This window comes from Mesoplodon mirus (genome assembly GCF_964341445.2).
Source record: "Mesoplodon mirus genome assembly, chromosome: 7".
NCBI classification, from domain to species: Eukaryota; Metazoa; Chordata; class Mammalia; order Artiodactyla; family Ziphiidae; genus Mesoplodon; species Mesoplodon mirus.
The window spans coordinates 72,201,509-72,223,159 of NC_138983.1; the positions used below are offsets into that span (position 1 = coordinate 72,201,509).

Genomic DNA, 21,651 nt, shown 5'->3' on the forward strand with positions numbered 1-21,651 from the left:
CATCATGGAGGCTCTCAGCTATTAGGTGGTTAAGTCAGCTTTCTAACTGTGGTGTGGTTATAGGATGTGAGGGGTCAGAGTAGAGGCAGAGATCTCCTACCCCATTAGATCAGTCTATAAAGGAGCCCTACCGCAGAGCCGTGAGTTGGTGAGGGCTGAGGCTCAGAAGGCAGAGCCTGAGGTTTTGGAAGGTGCTGAGATGCCTCAGAGGCAGGGCTTCCTGCTTGGGAGCGCACAACCCAGCTTGAGATCACATATCCGTGTGTGTGAGCCTGTCAGAAAGCCACCTGCGTGACTCCCAGCATGCTGTTAAAATGAAAAGCAACTTCAAAAGCTTGTCTTCTTTGGACCGGGAAGGTAATTAATATTTATCTGCAGCTTTGGCCCACATAATTCCCGGCTTGAGCCTGAGTCTACTCAAGGAAACTTTCCATTTCACTCTAAAGTCTGCATATGAAGTACCTAGCACAGTGCTTGATCTTGATTATAGGCTCAATAATTGATAACTACCCATAACTATTCATTCTCCCGAGCTCTCTTACATTTCTGGAAACCTTTGGGGGTTTTTCAAAACCCTAATATACTAGGCTACTGTGTGTTTTATAATCCTTTATTTTCTTGACTTCTTCCTCCATCAGTAACTCTATCCAAGGAAGATCAGCAATTGATGTTAGATCTGAAATTTGAGGCTTAGAGCCTAGTTAAGATGACAGAGGTATTCTTCTGTGGGTAGTCTTCATCTCAGTAACCAGGTGCGTGCATTCGAATCCAGCACCTACCCCAGACCCGGTGAGCCAGGGGTCTCCTTGAAACATGTGAGGTTTGACAGCAAGTGATTTGGAGCTACTCCCCTAGTTAAGAATTACAGCTGCCAATGGCTGCCCCTTACTAATGAAAAAATAGTAAGTAATTTACTTATCAATGAACTTGGATTAATTCCTCCAGTGACCTCATGCTTCCCCAAGGGACCTTACATTGGGCCATTTGGAACTGTCCTCTCTGATCGAGAAGAGTGAGATCTCTCACATATTATTATTATTTCAAAAGTACGTTTTGCTCTTCACAAAAGCCATTGAGTCCAGTATTCTTTTCTTTTTTTTAAATTAATTAACTTATTTTTGGCTGCGTTGCGTCTTCGTTGCTGCACACAGGCTTTCTCTAGTTGCGGTGAGCGGGGGCTACTCTTTGTTGTGGTGCGCAGGCTTCTCATTGCTGTGGCTTCTCTTGTTGCAGAGCACGGGCTCTAGGCGCATGGGCTTCAGTAGCTGTGGCACGTGGGCTCAGTAGTTGTGGCTCACAGGCTCAGTAGTTGTGGCGCACGGGCTTAGTTGCTCCGTGGCATGTGGGATCTTCCCGGACCACGGCTCGAACCTGTGTCCCCTGCATTGGCAGGTGGATTCTTAACCACTGAGCCACCAGGGAAGTCCAAGTATTGCTTTAAAGTAAATATTTAGTCTTGCCACACACCGCCAGCAGTGCTAACGTGTTTTACTGTCTGCCATCTTTCTCGCAGACCAAGCTGTGTTTGTTTTTCTAGGACAAACTACTCAAAGCCACCTTCTCTGAGTGTTTTCATACCACTTGTGTTTGTTTTCCTGGGGATACGAGATTGCTGCTTGCTGAGAAGGCTGTTGTGCAGCTCTAAACCAGCCTCCTGGCCCATATTTTCAGAATCGAGATCATGACACAAAGTCAGTCCTTTTGCTCACCAGCAAAATGCGATCCTCTGGTTCTTCAGAGCAAACGTGGTTCCTTCTCGAGTTGTAAAAACACTCTCTTGATAGCAGTCTTCATGGGGTCAGGTTTTTGCTTTTGTTTTTAACTGAAGAGAAATTTTGAATGCCCACAAATAGAATCTTGGGGCAATCAACGAGAATTGAAATAAATGGAAATTCTGTCATTTAAATTTGACCTTGTCATTCCTTTGAAATGCAAGGGTAGCAGTCATTCTTTTTCACATCCACGTCCTGGCTTCATTCACTTTGTGAATGTCTTGAATTGGTTGGCTTTTGTTCTGCCACATTGTCCCTGGCAAACTAAAGCATATCTCTTTATTTTAAAATGCAAAGGCATTTTCTCAATTTTTAATAAAGAGAGAGCGTGCAATCAGAAAGAAGCTGGCCAGTCCACTTAACATTTCTATCTCAAGTGCCCTTGCTCCCTGCCAGTTCCTACGGCCAATGGAAAAGAGACTCAGCAGTTGATCCTAGAGATGTCTTATCCTCCATCTCCCTGTTTGATGAAGTCCAGTAACCGAGGCCTCTCACTCACCCGTCAAGTCTCTCCTCCTCAAACTGAAATGTCCACTGACCCTGACCCTCCTCACAGCACAGAGTGACGGCTCCTCTCCCACCCTTGTCTTCTTCACTCTGTGCGTCAGTCACCTTTTCCTCTAGAAGTTTCCAGAACCATCAGATCTCACTTCTCCCAAGACTCAAGTATCTTGCTGGTCCTTCTGATTCCTCCTGTGACCTTTTGTGTATCTACCCACCCCGCTCCTAGAACCCTTTCTTGATGTCTCCACACCTGTGTTCCCATAGTATCTTTTGTCACTTTCTCAGTCCCAAACCCCTTCCTTTCCCTGCAGTCTCTAGTCATTCCTGTGTTTTGCAATTCCTTGACAGTTTATAGGTCATTTTCAACTATATTGTTTCATTCAGTGCTCACAATCACCCTGGGAGGAACATAGATATTGCTTCCATTTTATAGATGAAGAAACTGAGGCCAGTAGGATTAGATGAGTTGTCCATTCTTTATTCTTGGTTTTAACAATATTATCAGGATCCTAGGTCAACTAACTAATATTTCACCTACTGCTCTGTGGAAGAAGGAAAAAGGCTTAGTGTTGGGACACAGAGTTGCATCTTGCCCTTGAAGAGGGTTTCAGAGAAAGGGGCAGATAGGGAAGCATCACATTTCTCAATTCTATGATATATATTTTTTTCATGTTTTTCACATCTCTGAAAATTGGATGCATATTTCAACTATAATTGGCGTCATTTTTAAAACTGTCTTTGTAAAATGTAAAATAATGGTGTGTCTGATGCTGTCTTCTAACAGGGACACAAAAGTGCAGGGGAGCCCCAGGGAAAGTCATAACTCCAGGGAAAACAGTGGGCAGGTTCTCTAAGGAGGTAGCAGATGGGCCTTTCGGTGGCTTTTTATTAACCAGGATTATAACAGGCAACATCTGCCAACCACTTTGTTCATTTATCCTACAAACACGCTCAACGTGAGGCTCTACTATGAGCTTGGTGCTTGGGGAACAAAAGGTCATCCTGCAGTGTAGTGGAGACTGGCGTAAATCAGCAATCACAAGAGTGTGTGTGTTTTTGACTGTGATACCACACTGCATACATCAGCAGTCCAGTGTGCTTGTGAGAGTGAATAAGAGGGAACCAACCCAATCTGGGGGTGTCTTGAAGGCATGCGCTGAGGTCTGTTGAGAAGGATGGGTAAGAATCAGTTAGGGAGGCAGTTGGGAGAAGAGCATTCCAGGCAGCGGAGAAAGCGTGCAAAAAGGCCCTAAGGGGAGAAGAAGCATGGGGCGTGAAGGACGTGAAAGTCTAGAGTAACTGGATCCCAGAGAGTGGTGAGGGGTGGAGCTCAAGAGGCTGAAGAAGTCGACGGGCTAACCCACGTGGCTCCATTTGGATTTCCGTCTTTGGGACCTGGCACCCTTTAGGCACTCCTACCTTGCAAGATAATGTAACTGAAGGGAAATGTGTCTTTCCCCTCCAGGCTCACCTTGTGGCGGCCTTTGAACAGAGTCTTGGAAACATGACAATCAGGCTCCAGAGCTTAACCATGACGGCTGAGCAGAAGGTAAAGCAGAAAGAATGCTTCTTCCCTCCTTGCTTGGAATTAACAACAAACCTAAAAACATTATTCTCTTTTATTCCAGAGAGTTCTATAGATTTTAGTGTGCTTGTTAGGACTGTTGGAATTGAATCTGAAAGCATAGGTCTGCTGAGTGAAAATACGACCTAGATGGAGTGGCAGTTAACTACATCAGCAACAGATCTTAGTCCTATTCCGTCTGCGCTGATGTACTCACATATGCCTATTAAAAACTGATTCGACCTAATGTTTGAGATAAAGGTTTCCTGTAACTCCTTCATTCTCTACCCTCCTCTAAGCTGACGCTAAGTTGTACTTCAGCTGAACTCGGTACAAAATGATTTGGGGATGACCACTGTTTTTTTCTATTCCTCAGGATTCAGAACTGAATGAGTTAAGAAAAACCATTGAGCTGCTGAAGAAACAGAACGCAGCTGCCCAGGCGGCCATTAATGGGGTAATTAACACCCCAGAGCTCAACTGCAAAGGTAAAGGGAGAGAAACAGCCTCAGACCAGTGACCTGCCTGCCCTTAGGAACCCTCCCTTGACAATATATGATGCAGCCTCTCTGCCAGAGGGTGGGTGTCCATGTCAGTTGGACAGGTCCTAGAAGGCACTTAATCCAGTTACTTCCAGCCTCTAGGAAAACAGCTATTCCAGCTCATCGTCTTCTCTGATGTATCTCAAAATGGAAGAAAATATATCTCTGTTGGCAAAATGTCAAAGTATTTCATAGCCTTAACTTCACTAATGCTTTGATATTTACATATTGACCTGGGACAGCCTGAAATGGGTTCATCTCTCATTTGTCCCAGCAAATATTCTGGAAGGATTGCTTTGTCCTTGGGTATCTTACTTGGGTGGTGGGGGGAGATATGGGCATGAAAAGGAGTTACGTCCAGAAAATGATATTAAGAGAACCGATAGAAAAGTAATAGTGAGAGTTAACATTTATGGAACACTCACTGTGTTCTAAGCACTATGCTCAGTGTTTACATTATTTCATTATTCCATTTTCTCTCCACAACACGCTTACGAGTGCAGTGCTGGTCCTCCGCATTGTACTGAGGGGAATACGGAATTTTAGAGGCGAGAGTCCCATCCTGAGGCCACAGAGTGTGAGAAACAGAAATAGGACGAGAGCCCAAGTCTGCCCCTGAAACCAGTGCTCTTAAAGACTGGGCTGTCAGGGTCGTTCTGTGATTGTGAGGAACACTGTCTGCAAACTTTATTTTGGTCTCACTACCGTTCTGGGCAGTGTTCTTTCTGGTACCACTGTTATCTCAAACATCAGACCTCCTGGGAAAGCGAGGCTAGAGGTGACGTGGGAAGGATTGGCAAGAGCTGGCCAGGCAGAGCAGAGGGAGAAGAGCATCCCAGGAAGAGAGAATGGCACCTGTAAGGTGGTGAGAGGACATGGGCTTGGCACGTCCGAGGGCATGAAAGGAGGCTGGTGCGGGAGGAGCAGGGAGAGCAAAGGAGGGGCACTCACGACACAGATGACTATTGCCACAACTCACAGACGCATTTTAGCTCAAAAGAGTGAGTGTGGGGGGATCTCTAAGCCTCCCCTGACTTCTGTTTTGTAAAGTGGAGAGAGCCCTCCTTTAATTGACCAAAGGGGGCGTAGCACTCAGCTACCCAGGGACCTTACAGCCAGCATTGCGGGGGGCTTCCCTGGTGGCGCAGTGGTTGAGAGTCTGCCTGCCGATGCAGGGGGATATGGGTTCGTACCGTGGTCCGGGAGGATCCCACATGCCGCAGAGCGGCTGGGCCCGTGAGCCATGGCCGCCGAGCCTGTGCGTCCGGAGCCTGTGCTCCGCAACGGGAGAGGCCACAACAGTGAGAGGCCCGCGTACCACAAAAAACAAACAAACAAACAAACAAACAAACAAACAAACAGCATCGCGGAACAGAAGGTGATGTCTAATGGGAAACAGCTCCTAGTCCTTGGGTGTGTGGATTTAGGTGTAGATCCCGGGGCAAAGGAAGGGGCTCAAGTCAGCAGCTCCTGATGTCCTGCCTTGGGTCTCCAGGAAATGGTACCTCCCAGTCCGCAGACCTCCGTATCCGCAGACAGCACTCCTCCGACAGCGTCTCCAGCATCAACAGTGCCACCAGTCACTCCAGCGTGGGCAGCAACATAGAGAGCGACTCGAAGAAGAAGAAGAGGAAGAACTGGGTGAGTGTGCGTCCAGAGACTGTCGTGGGCCACCAGCAGAGCCAGGCCCGGAAACGGCGTGCGCCAGAGAAAGCCCAGGCTCGCTCTTAACCTCACAGCACACACCTTTGCGAGTCAATCCAGAGAAGCGGCTCGTGGGCAGCTTTCTACTAAAATCAGTGTGGTGCTCAGTCAGACCCCAGGATTTATGAAATAACTACCTCTTTGTAGTTTTTCTGTTTCATGAGACTACGTGAAGCACTCATCTTTCATTTCATATGTGTCATTTCTTCCTCATCATATGCTGGCCACAGAGTTCCAGGTATTAGAGCAAAGTTACTCTTAAGTGGTTTTTTCCTTAGTTCCAAAGTATTTTGGGGAATATGTATCACTAGTTATCCCATCGTTAACCGTGGTCCTTATCTATTTATTTACATAATTGCCTGTGATAGCATTAAATCACCCACCCTTGTCTTTTTTTTTTTTTTTTTTTTTTTTTATTTATTTTTATTTTTGGCTGTGTTGGGTCTTCCTTGCTGCATGCGAGCTTTCTCTAGTTGGAGTGAGCAGGGGCTACTCTTCGTTGCGGTGTGCGGGCTTCTCATTGCGGTGGCTTCTCTTGTTGAGGAGCACGGCTTCTAGGTGTGTGGGCTTCAGTAGTTGTGGCACATGGGCTCAGTAGTCGTGGCTCGCAGACTCTAGAGTGCAGGCTTGGTAGTTGTGGCACACGGACTTAGTTGCTCCACGGCATGTGGGATCTTCCCGGACCAGGGCTTGAACCCTTGTGCCCTGCATTGGCAGGCGGATTTTTAACCACTGCGCCACCAGGGAAGTCCCCCCACCCTTGTCTTTGAACATTTTTTGACCATTTGCTGTAACTAAGAGTTTCATAATATAGCTGTTAGCAGTTCGTGAGTGGTTCTAAATTGGGGTGGGGGGCGGGGATCATACCTCAAAATAGCAAATATAATAGAACCGGTGTCCAGTGCAGTGTTTCTCCATGTTTCCATAATCCCATCGAGCCACTTGGCCTTCTGTACAGTGACCTCTTGAACAGTTTTTCCCATTCTTCTTGGGAAATGCCACTCACCTCTCCCCACCCAATTTTTAGTTGTGCTGTCAGGGCTCTGACAGTCAGTTCTGACAGACGTTGGCTGCTCCCCGACTTCAGTGCAGGGACACCCCAGGTTGTCTGAAGTTGGCCAGGACGCACAGGGCCCCGTTTGTCAATGCCGACGGCATCGTGGTTTCACAGTAGCTTCATTGTCCTCATTCATTCCATACACTTCCCCCTCATTCTGTGTTATCTTGGATGGGTGGCGAGGTCTCGTGATGGAGGAGTCAAGGATTTAGTCATTTTGCTTATTGATGACTCGCATCGGAGGCAAGCCGAAAGGCCAGTTCAGTGTGGTCCTCTCGTTGTTCCGATTAAAATTTTCCTTATGTTACTAATGGCTTTTAGTCAACTCATTTGCTATGACTTAAACAAACAGAATTAACTCATGTTTCTGTTTCTAATGTGCTGTTGATAAATACGGTCTGATTTAATTATCAAAGTGATGAGAATTACTTTCTATGAAAAATCGTGATTATCCATTTTCTTTAATTCAGGAAATAAAACTTGTTTATTTTAAGACAACTCTTGGTTACCAGTGCCATTGGGGAGGATGGTTAATTGGCATCCTCAGAGAATCCCAAAGCTTAATTTTGTCTAATCTTTATCATCTGCTCTACTGCCTGGCATTTTACCAGAGGCTGAGGCCAGGATTTAGGTTGATGTATACCAAATCCTTCTCTTTCTATGACTACTCTCTGGAAATATGGCCATAAGTAGGAAATGGGAGAGAAATGGGATCCAGACTCGCCCACAAGCTGGACATGCAGTTTGTTATGGGTGAAACTTTGATGAGAGACAATTCCCATTACTTCAGGATGGCCCATTTTATGAATTTCACAATGGCTAAGAAAATGCCCAGAATACGTTTTCAGTAGGAAAAAAAAGACTTTAGAAAAAGGAAATTACTTTTTAAAAGACATTTTTCAAGATGAAACTTTATTTTTTGGCCTAGAAAAATACATGCTTATCATGGCTTTCAGAGCAGACCTCGCACTTTAAATTCTTCATGTTCGCACTAGAATTTTCAGATCCATCTCATGGTTTGGGGCATCTGTGATATACCAGTTCCTTTTTCCCAATATGGTTAATACATTTCTTTAAAATATCATTTTTTTGAGCAAGAAGGAGACAGCTAATTTTCTGCTTTTATTATATTACATGTATAGAAGGACAGCAGCAGCTCCTAAGTATATATATCAGAGAGCTATGCAGCCATGTTGGGACCAGTGCAGCAAAGAAGCTACCCTTGCTAAGAAAAGAAGACATGCCAAAAAATAATAATAAGGCTTAGAGATGACTGATAAAAGGCCAGAAAAGAGTGAGGAGTATAGGAAGGTGGGACAGTCATTTCAACCAGACAGAGAAGCTTGCAGAGCTCGGATTGTAGGGGCCTCCAGACTCACTCTTCCTCTCCTTCCATAATAGAGGAAGATGCCCTTAATGCTTTGAAAGATTCTTGACCCTACCGGAAACCTCCTCTCTGTATGGTGTTTATTATTAGCCATGTCATGTCTGAAAAGTCCGAAGCTTTCCCTGTCACTGGCTTTCTCTGTTAAAAATTGTCTTTTTTCCTTCCCCTTCCCCATTTTTGCTTGCGTTTTCTCTGGCAGGTCAATGAGGTAAGCAAGACCAACGTGAATATCAGATACCAAGCTAACCCATCCATTGATATGACTAACCTCATCCGCATCCATCACCGTGTCTGAGCACCCCGCTTTGTTGCTGTGTCACCTCCTCCTCTCGACATCCATCTGCTGAGCCAGGCTCTGTCTTGCTGTTGGCATCTAGTCTTGAGCCAAGAGTAGGCATGGAATGTTATCCACAGGTCCAGTCCCCTGAGCTGTCAACACCAGATAACTCTTCTTCCCTTAATGCACTGATTTGAGAGAGCTGTCGGGAACCTTTTTCATTGCTGGGGGGAAAGCGTGGGAGAAGTAATTTGCTGTTCACTCTGCATGTCTCCGTTTTGCCGAGGTCTAAGGGGTGGTCTCAGCTCCCGTCAGGCTGACGGTCTTGTGTATTCAGTTACGCAGCTCCTTCAAGCAAGCCTTCGGGAAGAAGAAGTCCCCCAAGTCGGCATCCTCTCATTCAGACATTGAGGAGATGACGGATTCTTCTCTGCCTTCCTCACCAAAGTTACCACACAACGGTTCCATGGGCTCCACTCCCCTGCTGAGGAACTCTCACTCCAATTCTCTGTAAGTCTGTCTGCCGGGGTTACTCGGGTCAGACGGCATCTTTGGCCCCTGGGAACCCTCTCCATTAGGAATGGCTAGGAGTCCTGCTATGTTCCTTGGGGTCCTTTGCGTCTTGCATTCATAAGACCGTGCATATATTCTTTCAGTGTTTTAGGACCAGAGCATTTAAAAGAGAAAGGAAACGAGTTTCTGTGCTGCTGGCATCGGTTTGCATAATTAGCTGGCTGATCTTGGGCAAACGAGGGCAAACCTCTCTTTGTTTCCATTTCTTTGTCAAATTGGGATAATGGTTGTCTTCCTTATCCTATCCTAAGGACTGAACAAGATAAGTGGATGTGAAGAGCACAACAGCCAGTTGTGCTCTGACAGGGAGATGATGGTATAAGTGTTGGCAGTTTGGGCTGAAATTCTGGTTCACTTGGGTGACAGGGCTTAGAGAGATTATACTTTTCTTCTTTGATCAACATTTAGTGTTGACTCTTTCTCTGAGGTCAGCACTCAGAAATACGACGTTTAAAAAAACAGAGCGATTCAGTGATGATTCTCTATACCAAAGGGCTCTATATTTCGTCGAGTGATTCATCACCATGAACTCTCCCAGTCGATTGTAAATGAGTCAGTTTGTACAGAGCCCTTTGGGAGCACAGCTGGTTGAGTGAGACAGGCAATTGCTCCCTTGGCCTTGGCTTAGGTGCTGTTGCCCTTGGCAGAGAGGTACATAGAAGGGAAGAGTCATCTCCTCTTGCCCAGCCAACCTCCCGTGCTTTCCACCGAGCACCCATTGAGCATTGTTCCATCAGGGCGTGGGGAGACTGTCCTGTGCCCCATCTCAAAACATGAGGCCGAGAATCTAGAGGCAAGAAGAGGTCAGGAATGGCTTGGGACAGACAGGCGGGCACCCAGGTGTCTGCTCAGAACGTGGCACAGCTGACTCCCTGCAGCGGTGAAAAGGATTGCCCCTGCAATAGGGCAATCAGAGGTAGGGCTGAGTTCCATCAGAACCCTTGGCATAACCAGGCGAGAAGTGAAAGAGGAACCAGAGCTCAAGAGGTCTGCAAAGGCAGTTTGCGCGAGATAAGACAGTGCCTGGGGGAAGAGGACCGCTGTGGCTGGGGTCAGAACAGCCAGCGAGCTAGGGTTGGACGGGGGGTGGGTAGGGTAGTGGTAGACACCTCAGTTTCTCCACTGGTGAAAATGGGATCTGCATCACTGGGTTCTCGTGAGGGCCAGGTCAGATCCCGTGCATGCAGGGCAACCTCCTTCCGATCTCCAGAGGTCAGGTCTGGTGCCATCCCCAGGTCCAATCAGCCAGCCCGCCCGCCCACAGAAGACAGTGGCCTGCACCAGCGTCCCCAAAGCCAGCTCACCAGATGGGTGCAGGGAACGCGGGTAAGAGGGTGGGCCAGGCCTTTGTAGCACGTCGCCTGCCCGGACGGCACACGAGGCCAGCAGTGGAAGCAAGGAGACAGAGTGTAGAGCCCTGACTTTTTTATGAACCCACCTACCAGTGAAGCATGGCCTTGTCAGGGTGTCTGCTTTACTTAGGTCAGCAAGTCCTCTTCTCTCGGGGAGCACCTTGGTAAGAGGGAGGCCGTGCGGATGAGTACTTCCATTCTGGGCGAGGGTGAAACCCCGAGCAGGGGTGTGGAGAGGAGTGCTGAGCGCTGGAGTGCAGTGCCCGCCTGAGGCCCTGTGTGCTGGCGTGAGGGTTAGACCAGTGCTCAGGAGTGTGAGTCCCGTTAGACCTGAAGAGTGCCCAAGAGGTAAATACAGGACAAGCTGCCCCTGACTCACCTGCCATCATCCCAGAGCATCTCAATCCAGTTGTTTGTTTCCCGGCCAAGAGAAAAAGGAACTCCTCATCTGTTCTTTATGTGTTGGTATAAACTTCTCATATGCCAGCCTGTGTGAGCAGGACACTACCCAAGACGGTTCTGGAGAGACCAAAGAGAATATTAACCACCCCTGGGGATTAGGGACTATGGGGACGTGACACGGTAGAGCTGATTGCACCCCTGGCCTCTGCTCCGTGCCAGGCGCTGTTCTTGGCTCCGGTGACAACAGTGTGTGAGACAATCAAGTCCCAACTCCGGTGTGGACCCTATATGTCGGGGGAGAGACGGGCCTTAAGCACATAAACCTGGATAAACTAGAAGAATCAGATAGTGCCAAGGGTTCATGCTGGGAACTGAAACAGTGTGTTGGGATACAGAGTACCTTGGCAGCAACTGCAGACGGGGTAGTCCAGAAAGGCCCCTCCGAGGAGATGACGTTTCAGCCGAGATCTGTGTGCCAGGAAGAACCCCCGGTTAGTTCTCGTCGGTAACACTAGCTGCTGTGACAAACTGAGTCGCAAAGGTCAGCGCCTTTACCTGTGACTGTTGGTCTCTGCTTCCTTCCAGACCCAACACAGATACCCCTCATCGGCAGGCGGCCTGCCGTGTGGTGATGCCGGCACCGAGGCTCCCTCTGTCCCACGGGCCCGTGTCCTCTGCTGAGTGTCCAGCCAGCAGGCGGGGAGGGGAGAGAGTGTGGGGGCCCTGCAGGCGTGTGTCGTGGACCAGGCCTCTTCCCACCGTCCACTGAGCAGGGCTTCCGACCTTGGCGGGAAGACGTGACATAAGTGTGCCCTGGAGGGGAAGGAGGTGGGCCGTCGTAAACCCGTGGCCGACTCTGCCAGCCAGCAAGCAGGGCAGCCCTCCCGACAGAACCCAGAAGCAGGCCGGTGTGTCTGAGAAAGGGGGGGCTAGCCAGCCTGGCTGCTGCGTCGTGGGCACGTGAGAAAGTGGTGGGAAGGAAGGCCGGCCATGCAGAGGCGGGGCCCAGGACCTGTGAGGCTTTGAAGCCAAGGTGAATTTGCAGCTGATTTCCTGTGTGATAAGTAGGCCTTGGAGAGTTTTCAGCAGGAGCGTGAGATCATCTGAATTAGCTTCACAAAGGTGGGAGTCTCCGTTCAGGGGGTCAGGGACATAGTGGGGCAGGAGTGGAGGAGGGAGACCATGGAAGAGGCTGACGGCCACTCTCCCCACCAGCTGCTCTGGCCCGTTTCCTGGTCTTTGAACTGGCCACTCACACCCCCACCTCCCCGGGCCTTTTGCCCTTTCTGTGCCCTCTGCCTGGTGTGCTTCTCCCCAGAGATTCACTTCCTCCGGCCCTCTGCTCAGTGTTACTACCCTATCAGTAAGGCCTGGCCTAGGCACCTTGCCTAAAACACCCCACCACCAGCCAGCACTCCCAACAGCCCCCTTCCCGTTTTATTTTTCACCACTGCAAATATCGCCCCCTGCCGTGGAGCTTTTCCTTGGTTATTTTTTCTTTGCCCCCACCCCCCAGTCTACAGCTGAAGCTCCAGGGAGGTAGGTGGTCTGTCTCTCGGGCATTCAGATGTTAGGTGGAATGAGGGATTGATGCTAATGATGAGTCCCGGATGGACTTAGGATATATTCCGGAAGGAAAGTTGAGGGCACGTGGTGATGTGGATTGTGAGAGAAGGAGAAGAGTCCTTGAATATTCCTAGACTTGCCACTTGAGGACTTGGGTGTGTGGCGGCATTGTTTCTGGCATGAGTGAGAGACACACACGGGGCCAGGTGGGGAGCAGCGGCTCTGGTTTGACCGTGCGAAGTTTGAGATGCCCAGGAGACATCCCTGTGGAGATGCCAGCCAGCCTGGAGTTCCTGGAGGTGGAGGTTCGGGAGACGTGGCCTCAGTGGTGGTTTCGAAAGCTGGGAAGCTGGAGGGATTCTCCAGGGGGGTGAATGGAGATGGCGAAGAGGCAAAGGGGCAAGGACTGGGCTCTGGGGCTCTCTCGTATCTGAGGTTTAGGACGAGGAGGTAGAGCAGCCAGCGAGGTGGGTGGAAACCCAGAAGCAGAGAGAAGAAACTGTTTGGAGGCGAGAGTGGTCACTGGGCCAGAAGCTGCCGCGCGGCCAAGCCGTGATGCATTCAGCCTATGGGGCTCCCGGAGCCTGTAGCAGGAGCACTCCCCTAAACCCCTTTCCCCATAGGGACTGGGGAGGCAGGCGGGCCCACCCTTTGGCTCGGCAGCCCTTTCCTGACATTCCACAGCATCCATGTACGCTGGAGATGTTTGCTTTGGGTCTGGTTTTCCAAAGCGTGGGCAGAGAGCAAATGCTTCTTTCCAGCCTTGAAGGGTTTGTAAGAATGTGCAGATCTAGACGCGAGAGGGCGTTCAAAGAAGAAACCAAAGGCAGAGGAGTTGGGGCTCAGAAACGTTCCTACCCCGTGGGCGGAAGGAATGGCCGTGTGGGAAGGCAGTGTTTCCCGCACTAGGGTGTGTGAAGTTAGGTATGCCCCCAGCCTTGCCTCCTGGGCATGACGGCACGAATATGCTGGAATTAAGTGTTAGGGGCTGAGTAGGAAAAATTAACATCAGGTCGCTTCAGTAAGGGGTCCATAGAGGGGACCAGTGTGTGTTCATCCATGCCTACTGGATGCCGTTCAGGAGCTTGCGCCCTGGAGTTAAGCAGACCCATCAGACTTGTTTCTGATTCTCACATTTTTAGTGGGCATGTCCATTTCTTTCTGTCTCAGCCTCCTCGTTTTAAAAATGGAGATAATTGTAGTGTCTCTCCCCGACAGTTAGTAGTTTACGTAGTGCATTGAATAATACGCTGCAGATGCCTGACACAGTGGTCTATGTATTCAGTAAACATTATGGGCCAGTCAGTGTGATCAGATACTACAAAGGAGGCAGAGTAGAACCCTGGTCCTAGGGGAGCCGGGGGCCATGCAGGGAGTGATTATCAGTGGCTCGGCAGGACCAGGGGAGAAGGCTCTGTCCTGGGCAGTAGGCACAGGGGGACTAACTCTTAGCTGGGGCTTGTTTTCAACATCACCTCTGTTGTAGGACACCCCTCCTGTGCGGCCTCGCTGGGCTGTGCTTCTGAGAACTGGCCGATCTGTGGGGGACACGGGAGGGCCTTGGACTCCCGGCAGACTTTCTTCCTTTTAGTTTGCTTCCCTTTGTAAAGTCATTGTTTGGCCAAGCTTCACAAAGTAACCCATGTGATAAATTCCACAAAGTGGGTGCGGAGGAGATGTTGTCTCTCTTGCTGAGAAAGCTTTCTGCACAGGCCACCTGAAGGAGACTGGAGCAAAGCGCCTTGCCGTGTGACAGACAGACAGACAGACAGACAGGGTGGACTAAAGCTGATTGTTCTCTGCAGTGAACTGGAATTTTCTAGATCTATGCAGGACATGGTTTGGCTAAGACCAGAATGTCACAGTGGAATTTTGTTCAGACTTTACACTCCATTTAAACCCAGAAACCATAGTCCTTTCCCAAGAAAGAACCAGTTTTTGCAAGCTGCCCTCGAAAACCTCCCAAACCAAAGAAAGTATGACTGTATAGTTAAACCCTACAAACCACAGGCTATCCAAAGCACAGAGAGCTGGGGGGTTGGCCGGGACAGAGGATGATCTGATTTCTAAAGACATTACTGTCCCTGTAGCCCTTTTAGTCCCAAATCTGTTGGCCTTAGTTTCCCATAGGTATGAAATGGAAATAATTACAAGATTTTTCAAGGGTCTGTTGGAGGTTTCAGATTTTGAAGTGGAGAAGTTTTCTTGGATGCTGACAACTTTTTAAAATAGGAGATGATTTTGTATCTCTCAAAACAGTTCAGGGTGCAGGTCAAGAAAATAGCCACAACAAGATTTGGCTGTTCAGGCGTTAAATTTTTCTTCTAGTCCTTTCTGCCCCTGAAATACATCTCTTTTAACAATTATCATGGTTCTCCTCTGGCAATTAACATTTCCACTCCCTCTCCCAGTTTCATAGGTCAGGTTTGGTTTGGCCTCAAATCCAGTACTTGCGTCCTGGAGAGAGGGCTCGAGTGATTATTTCTGCAGAGACCACGTGCTCACCATGTCGTTCAGAGATAATCAGCTTCAGCTTTGTAACTTCATGAACTTGGGCTTTTTTTCCTTTCTTTTTTCTGTTTTAGTTCCAAGAAATGTCAAAGCTTTCTCTTCTGGATCACCCCACACCTCAGCTCCTATAATCTTTGAAATCAACCGAACTTTTTTTTTTTTTAATAGACGCTATCTTTCCTAACATTGCAATTCATCATGACTTTTATGATCTTCCAGTTTGTGCTGACTTGCCAGTATCTGAAGGGCAAACCTAAGTAATCGAATAAGGAACCCAGCCTGGAAGGTCCACCTCTTAAAACAGAGGGACTCTCAGGGTCCCACAGTCTCCTGATCTGGTGTCCAGCTGGGGAAGGAGGACAGCTCACCACACTATTGCATGTTTTCAGATAAAATTTTGGCTTTCATGTCGCATCACTCTCTGCTAACTACCTGAGATGTTTCTCTTCCTTGCCATGTGCTTATTAAGCAGTATGGGGGGTGGGGGAATGAAAGAATGTTTCTCTCTCTAGACACCTTTAGGGGAGTGGGCTTTAGAATGTGACCAGAAACAGACTAGCATCTTCCACCCGTATCTTTTGGTTTCTTCCCCTTTTTGGCAAATAAAAATCACCCTCAGCTGTTTGACCCTGTCTGCCTTTACAACAGACAGTTGACCTCATTTCTCTGAGTGGGTTTAGCTATCAAGAGCCATGTTGTATCTTTATAGGGGCCCAGCTGTGTACACATCACGGAGGGTTTCAAACCCCCAAGGTTACCATTCCCTTTTGCTGGCTCCTGTTTATCCCTAGATCACTGGAATTTGGCTGAAAGGCATACCGGAGCCATCCAGATTGCCAGAGCTCTGCAAAGAAACAGTGTAGAGAAGTAATAAAGTTTGTGAATTTCAGGTGCTTTTGATATTGTCACTTCCGGGAAGCACCGGGCAGCTGGTTACTCTTTAGCAAACCTGATGATGAAGTGGTGGTCAGTGGAGGGCTAAAAGGAGCTGAACTCAGAGCCGCCTTGGTCAGTAACACTCGTCTTTCCCTAGCATCTCGGAGTGCATGGATAGTGAAGCTGAGACGGTCATGCAGCTCCGAAATGAGCTGAGAGACAAGGAGATGAAGCTGACCGACATCCGCCTGGAAGCCCTCAGCTCTGCACACCAGCTGGACCAGCTGCGGGAGGCCATGAACAGGATGCAGGTGAGATCCAGGAGTGTGGCTGAGCCCCAGGCTGCCCGGGGAGGAGCTGCTCCTGCCACGCTCCCTCTGCTGGGACAGCTTTCTGCACATCTAGATTGGAAGCTTCCCTCAAGGCTCAGCCTGATGCTTCTTCCTCTGCCAAGCCTTTCCAAGTCCTGCAGCTGGAAGAATTAGTGTAGTGCCCTCATCTGAATCCCTATAGATTTGTTCCTAAGGCCCCTCTCACCTTTTGACACGGATTGAAGGCATTTGAGTCTCTGAGCTGTTCTGTTTTGCATCCTTTTCTCTGGATGTAGGACCAGTGCTTATTAACACATAGTAGGTTCTTTATAAGTATTCATGGAATGAAGACCACTCTGGATTCTACTAAATCGGCTTTCACTGGAGAGCAGCGTTTCCCAGAGGAGTTTCCGTGAAACGCTCATTCCATAAGAAACTCTGTGAAAAGAAGGCTCTTTGATCAAAAATGTTTGGGAAATGTTGCACACTATGTGCCCCTCTCAGATTCACAATGCATACCGACTTATTAAAGGCTCTGAGAAGTCCTGCAGTAAAGGTCTGGGTTGAGAAACCCAGAGTTTTCAAACTTCTTAGGTAAGACTTTTTCCACTTACTACCCAGATTCTGGGAAACATTTCTGAGGTCTTGTCAAAGGCCAGCTCTCGGACCCTCCTGTGCCAGAGAGGTCTTGTGGGGGGACTTCCCTGGTGGTCCAGTGGTTAAGACTTCACCTTCCAATGCAGGCAGTGCGGGTTCGATCCCTGGTCGGGGCGCTAAGATCCCACATGCCTCAGAGCCAAAAAAAAAACCCAAAAGAGAGAGGTCTTGTGTATGCAGCAAAGGCAGTGACCACTGTTGAATCTCTCTGATGGTGTAACTTATTCTGCCTCCATGGCTGGGATATGCACTTGATCCCTGCAGGCAACTTTCAGTTCCCTCCTCCAGGAAAGGCTTGTTCGCATTGTAGCTGCCTAGTAAGTGAGCTTCTCCCTTACCCTTCGCAGAGTGAAATAGAGAAGCTGAAAGCTGAGAACGACCGGCTGAAGTCGGAGTCTCAAGGCAGTGGCTGCAGCCGGGCGCCCTCCCAGGCGTCCCTCTCCACCTCCCCAAGGCAGTCCATGGGGCTCTCCCAGCACAGCCTGAACCTCGCTGAGTCCAGCAGCCTGGGTGAGTGGCGTCACAGGGCCTGCAGCTGGCACTCTGGTCTCGAAGCAAGAGCCCCAAGATGAACAGATGAGCAGATCACATGGAGAGGCAGCAGGCGTGTGTGTGCTTAGGGTGTACGTGCGTGTGGGTGTGCGTCTGCTACCGACATGAGCCCAGCCATTAGACCGCTGTCATGCTTTGCTCCAGCGCCCCAACTTCTCCAAGCCATGAGCCCGGATCCCCTCGCCCACCGTGCTGAGTTCTGTTTGATCCATTTTAAGAGGCTGACCCTCAAGCTGTATGCTGCATACCACCCGCCCCCTGCCCCACCTGCCCTTGGTAGCCGATTGGGACGCTGGCTTGGTTTATGACCTTCCTGCCTTGGGGCTGGATTCAGGCTGGCTCGATAAGTAGCGAATGTGATCTAGGCAGATCACACAGATCTGTGTGTAAGCATTTCGAGGCTGATGCTTTGATTGATTATCCGTGACGCTGCTCCTGCTGTCGTTTTGGTTGAGTCTCCCTCGCACTTCCATTTGGCAAAGGTACATCGTCAGCCCCCTGGCTCCTTGATTGGTCCACTGTCGGTTTCTGTGGTTGCGTTCTGCATTCTGCCCTCTCCCCCCGCCACCCCCCATCCCACTTCCCCTGCACCACGACACCTGATTTGTCCCGCTGCTGTGCCCACAAGCAGCGGGGGTGTCAGGAAGCCGGCTTTGCTGTCCCCATGTGCCTAAGGCTGTTGATGTTTTCCATTCGCAGACATGTTGCTGGATGACACTGGTGAATGCCCGGCTCGGAAGGAAGGAGGCAGGCATGTTAAGATAGTTGTCAGCTTTCAGGAGGAAATGAAGTGGAAGGAGGTTAGTTGGATCCCTTACCCCGCTTGGCCTGTCCCTTCCCCAGGTAGAACTACCTAGCATAGTGATTCCATCATCACGCCCCATCCCCTCCTGAGCCTGAGGTGATTTGGAAATAGTTCTAACGCTTTCCCTAACTAACCCTGCTCCCCAGCAGCATTTTGACACCGTGAAAGTGAGCCAGCGGCCCCTCCCTGTCTCTCGTGTTTGAAAAGCGTGTAAAGAGTTCTAAAAATGGTCTACACTGCACCACTTTCAAGTATCTAACTAAACATTAACATCAGTCAGAAATGGCTTTTCTGAATTTAGTATATTCCCAAGGCACTTCATAGGCGGCTAAGCACATTTAGCACAGAAGGTTCAGAAGTAAGCCACCCAAATTCATCCGACCAAGAGCACCTGTTTTAATCCAGTCGCCAGAGGCTGCTGACCAAGTAGAAACTGGGAGGTAGAGGTGGTCAAGCCCAGGAGCACACAGGTGGCTAGCAGTGAAGATGGTGGGGCACCCCGACTCACCGAGGCTGGGGAACCTGAGTTTTCTGAGCAGTTTCTGTTCTCTTCCGGCGTCTAGAGGTCATATGCCCATACGTCAGAGACTGTTTTAGGGTGAGGGCAAGGGTTGACAGTCAAAGTTGATTTTTAGTTGTCAATTAAATCTAAAGGATGCTGGGAATGACCATCTCTCAGATAAGTGGGAAAAGACCTCCTGAGCCCCTCATGTAAGTCCCTTGAGGTTTTTGTGTATGCTTGTTAGTTCTGAGTATTTTAGCCAACACGCTATCGTAGACTCTGAAAGCTTGGGAGCCTGCAGTGCCCATCAAAACAAAGCGTCTGCAGCCAGACTTCTCTGCCAGGGGATTCTACTTTGTGGCTGGCTGTCTAGTCTCACTGACGAGGGTAGCCCCAGGATTTTGAGCTGCCAGGGGTCTGAGCATGATCTAGTTGAGAAAGATCCAAAAAATAGTTCCATTTTCAGAGCTTAGCTGGTAGAGTGATAGACTATCAAGGGGGAAGTCCATTCTTGTAACATTCTGTTAATAAACGCAAGTGGTATCTGTGAAGGCATTTTATTCTAATGATCATCAACACAAACAGATCTTAAATTTTACGGAAGTCTGTCACTTTCCAAAATTATCTTGTTCTGGATCACCACAGCATCCAGATGAGGTTGGCTGCCCAGATTTTATCATCTCCATTTTACAGTTGAGAAGCCCAGGACCCAGGCATCACTTACCTAAGGCTGTAAGGCAAGTGATGGGGCCAGATCATCTCACTTCAAGACTGTTGCTCTTTTCTCTGCTGATTTTGCTTAACCGCCAAATACACCCCCTCCTCTCCCCACCTCCCTCCACTCTCCTAATTCTATATTCTTATCAGCATGTCAGATATTTTAAAACCAAACAAAATGGAATGTTCTATTAGTTTCCTTTAATCAGTGTGATCAGTTAGCCCCCACTATGCAGAGCCCTGTGGGCAGAGAGGCAAAAAAAGGAGAACAGAGATTATTTTTTATGAATTTCCTGGAGTTTTATTAGTTTTCTGAGTTGGACACGTTTTAACTTTTAATTAGAAGAAAAGAAATCAATACTATTAAAAAACAGAAAAGAAGAAAAGAAAAAATAAAAATATCCTGAAGGAATTTAAGATCAAGCAAGGAGACAAACTTGATAGACAAATAAGACAAATACCTAAAAATAAAAAGAGCAGAATATATCATTATATAAGTTGTGTACAGAACTGTTGAAGCAGTGTGAGCTCTGAGCCTGGTGGGTTGATCATTGAAGGCTTCCTGGAAGAGGTGAGTTGGTAAGCAAGGTTTGGAAAGGGAGAGATGGCAGAAAGGAGAGGGGAGAGCATTCCCTGCAAAGGATGTGTGATCTACACACCATATGAGGTGCACAGTCAGTAGAAGGTTCTAGATTCCAGAGAGGAGATCCTCTCTTCCTAACCCACGGGTTGCTGTTTTAGCAATAGGGGAGGAAAGTGTTTAAGACCATTACATTCAGTCCAAGTTACATCTGGACAAATAGGACTTTTATTCCCCTCTCAAACCATTGGTGGAGTTCTAAGACAATCTGAGTCTTCTGCTAACCTGAGTCAGAAAGGAGCCACCTGTTTTTCACCTGCGGACATTTCCTTTTCCTTAGGATTCCAGACCACACCTCTTTCTCATCGGCTGCATTGGAGTTAGTGGCAAGACGAAGTGGGATGTGCTCGACGGGGTAGTTAGACGGCTGTTCAAAGTAAGTGCTTCGTGAAGACAGCTACGGCAGTGTGCCCGAGCGGGGGCCTGGGCCTCGGGAGGGAAAGGGCGGTTTGTGGCCCGAACCTGATCATTCATCAGGCCTGTCCCCTCTCCCACATCCTTATGTTGCTGGGACTTGTCCCCTGGCCCTCAAGGGAACAGAAGGAGGATGGTAAGTATAGGCTGGTAACAGGACCAACTATTCTCATCTGCCCTTGACAGTGGTTGGCCAGCCAGGGAGAGGCATTTCCCTGGTCTCGAGCAATTATATGAGCCTCTCAGAGTGAACTGCTAATGTCTACATTCTCTTCACCTTAGAATTGTGTCCTGTTGAGTATGTTTTGCAGCGTGTGTTCTGGAGAAACGACATCATGTTTCCACCCCTCATTTTGGTAGGGGGATTTGATCCAACTTACCCTGCGTCCCATGCCAACACTTCAGACTCTGTGATTTGTGCTGTGCGTGACATTGACTTCTGATCCATGGCTGGTGTCAAGGCTGTTGGCACAGTTATTTTTCTCTTCATTCTAATCACATCACTGGAGTGGGTGTTTGCCACAGGAGAAATTACTAATGAGTATCTAGGTGAACGCTGACGTACTGGGTGATTTGAAAGAAGCTTTTGGTACATTTTTTTCTATTGACCTGAAGTAGGTCAATAACCAGAAGTGTTCTTTAATCACATCCTCTGAGTATTAATAATAGCCCACATTTTTTGTGCCAGAGACCACATTGGTCTAGTTGAGTTCGTCTGATATCAAAACCTGACTTTTAACTAGTATACTCTAGTCTCCTGGCATCTAGACTCAGGTGGCTTCACAGAGAGAAAATTCTGTTCTTTGACCCAAGCTCACTTCCCATCGTGACAGGCCAGTCTGTAGAAATGAGACGGGGTGAGAGACAGGAATGGCTTAGAGCAGACCAAGCCTGCTGCCCCAGCCGAAACCTTATTTCTGCTGATGGGCAGTTGGGACATCCCTGGATTAGAAAGACCACAGTTGG

General features: G+C 48.6%; 1 protein-coding gene across 8 annotated transcripts in view; it reads left to right on the plus strand.

Annotated features, from left to right (window-relative positions):
• Positions 1-21,651, plus strand: part of NAV2 (neuron navigator 2) — a 768,613-nt gene that overhangs the window by 725,069 nt on the left and 21,893 nt on the right. For all 8 annotated transcript variants that reach the window (XM_082628907.1, XM_082628910.1, XM_082628903.1 and 5 more), the window contains 8 exons: positions 3,742-3,825; positions 4,217-4,328; positions 5,878-6,023; positions 9,145-9,317; positions 16,245-16,398; positions 17,403-17,565; positions 18,307-18,407; positions 20,552-20,647. In XM_082628907.1, coding sequence (XP_082485033.1) covers positions 3,742-3,825; positions 4,217-4,328; positions 5,878-6,023; positions 9,145-9,317; positions 16,245-16,398; positions 17,403-17,565; positions 18,307-18,407; positions 20,552-20,647 — 1,029 coding nt within the window. The remainder of the gene's footprint in view (positions 1-3,741; positions 3,826-4,216; positions 4,329-5,877; positions 6,024-9,144; positions 9,318-16,244; positions 16,399-17,402; positions 17,566-18,306; positions 18,408-20,551; positions 20,648-21,651) is intronic.